This window comes from Procambarus clarkii, chromosome 54 (genome assembly GCF_040958095.1).
Source record: "Procambarus clarkii isolate CNS0578487 chromosome 54, FALCON_Pclarkii_2.0, whole genome shotgun sequence".
Lineage (NCBI taxonomy): Eukaryota > Metazoa > Arthropoda > Malacostraca > Decapoda > Cambaridae > Procambarus > Procambarus clarkii.
In genome coordinates this window covers 13,353,638-13,354,794 of record NC_091203.1, presented here as the reverse complement: position 1 = coordinate 13,354,794, position 1,157 = coordinate 13,353,638, and the positions used below count along the sequence as shown (strand labels likewise).

At 37.3% G+C, this 1,157-nt stretch overlaps 1 protein-coding gene across 1 annotated transcript; it reads left to right on the top strand.

The window, feature by feature from the left end:
* Nucleotides 1–327: 327 nt before the first annotated feature.
* On the top strand, nucleotides 328–897 carry LOC138352685 (uncharacterized). The gene is made up of 2 exons (XM_069305262.1): nucleotides 328–339; nucleotides 517–897. The coding sequence occupies exons 1-2, from the start codon at nucleotides 328–330 to the stop codon at nucleotides 895–897; spliced, it is 393 nt and encodes a 130-aa protein (XP_069161363.1).
* Nucleotides 898–1,157: the final 260 nt, after the last annotated feature.

Genomic DNA, 1,157 nt, shown 5'->3' with positions numbered 1-1,157 from the left:
CTTGCTAAGATTAACAAGGAATCGTAAACAGTGCATTGCCTTAACGAGAAGTAAAACATATTAAATATTTAATATTTAACATTTAACTAGGGTTTTATATTTGTTAACCTAAAGGAAAATCTTATAATATAATATGTAATTGATTATATATGGAAAAAAATAATAAAATAAAGAGATAAGAAACATATTAACTACAGCTTTCTCAGTGGAACGTCACTATAACATTGAGATACGATTCAAGGACTCAAGACTCTCCGGTATAAAAGCCCGGCATCACTGCTGCAAGACACTCGCTCAGCTGTGGCCACAGCTAACCAACTTTCAGCCATGAAGCTCTTGGTAAGTTGCACTAACAATCGGACTCTCTGATATTGGTTAATATTTTTTTGTAATGTATTACATAAAATATCAAGGAAAGTAGTAGTCTTTTCGAAGAATATTTCATTTACGCGAATGAAAATTTATTACTTTACTGCTAAATATTATATGACTGTACGTGTGATTTTTCATATTTAGGTGCTTGTGATCCTGGCGGCTGCCGCCTGCGCTTCTGAGATTGAGAAGCGAGATGCAGAGCCCAGTTACGTGACGAGCAATTACGGTAGTGCTTACCCAGCATACAGTCACCGTTACCACAATGGAAAGAGGTCTGCCGAGCCAGAGCCTGAGCCATCATACCCAATTTATTCCTCCGGCCTTCGACATGGTTATGATCGTCATTACTACAAGAGGTCTGCCGAACCAGAGCCTGAACCATCGTATCCTCTCTACTACGCTCCCCGTCATGGTTATCGCCGCCATTTCTACAAGAGGTCTGCAGATCCTGAACCATCCTACTCAGTCTTCTCTAATTATGGTTACCGGCCACTAAACTATTATAGTCAACACTATTACTAGATTTCTGCTGACCTAAATGACACCATCTCTACTTACATTTAGGTCTATGGGAAATCAAACTATATGGTAAACCATCTCAACAATAATTTTCAGACTACGAGGCCTACATGACAAACAATTGCAAAGATCACACTCATCGCCAGGATTACTATCATTATGACATCAATGAACTGAAATATGCATTAAATTATTCAACAAGTTCAATGTTATTTTGTTGAGTGTTCTGTTGTACAGCAAAGAAATAAATCTATATAATAATT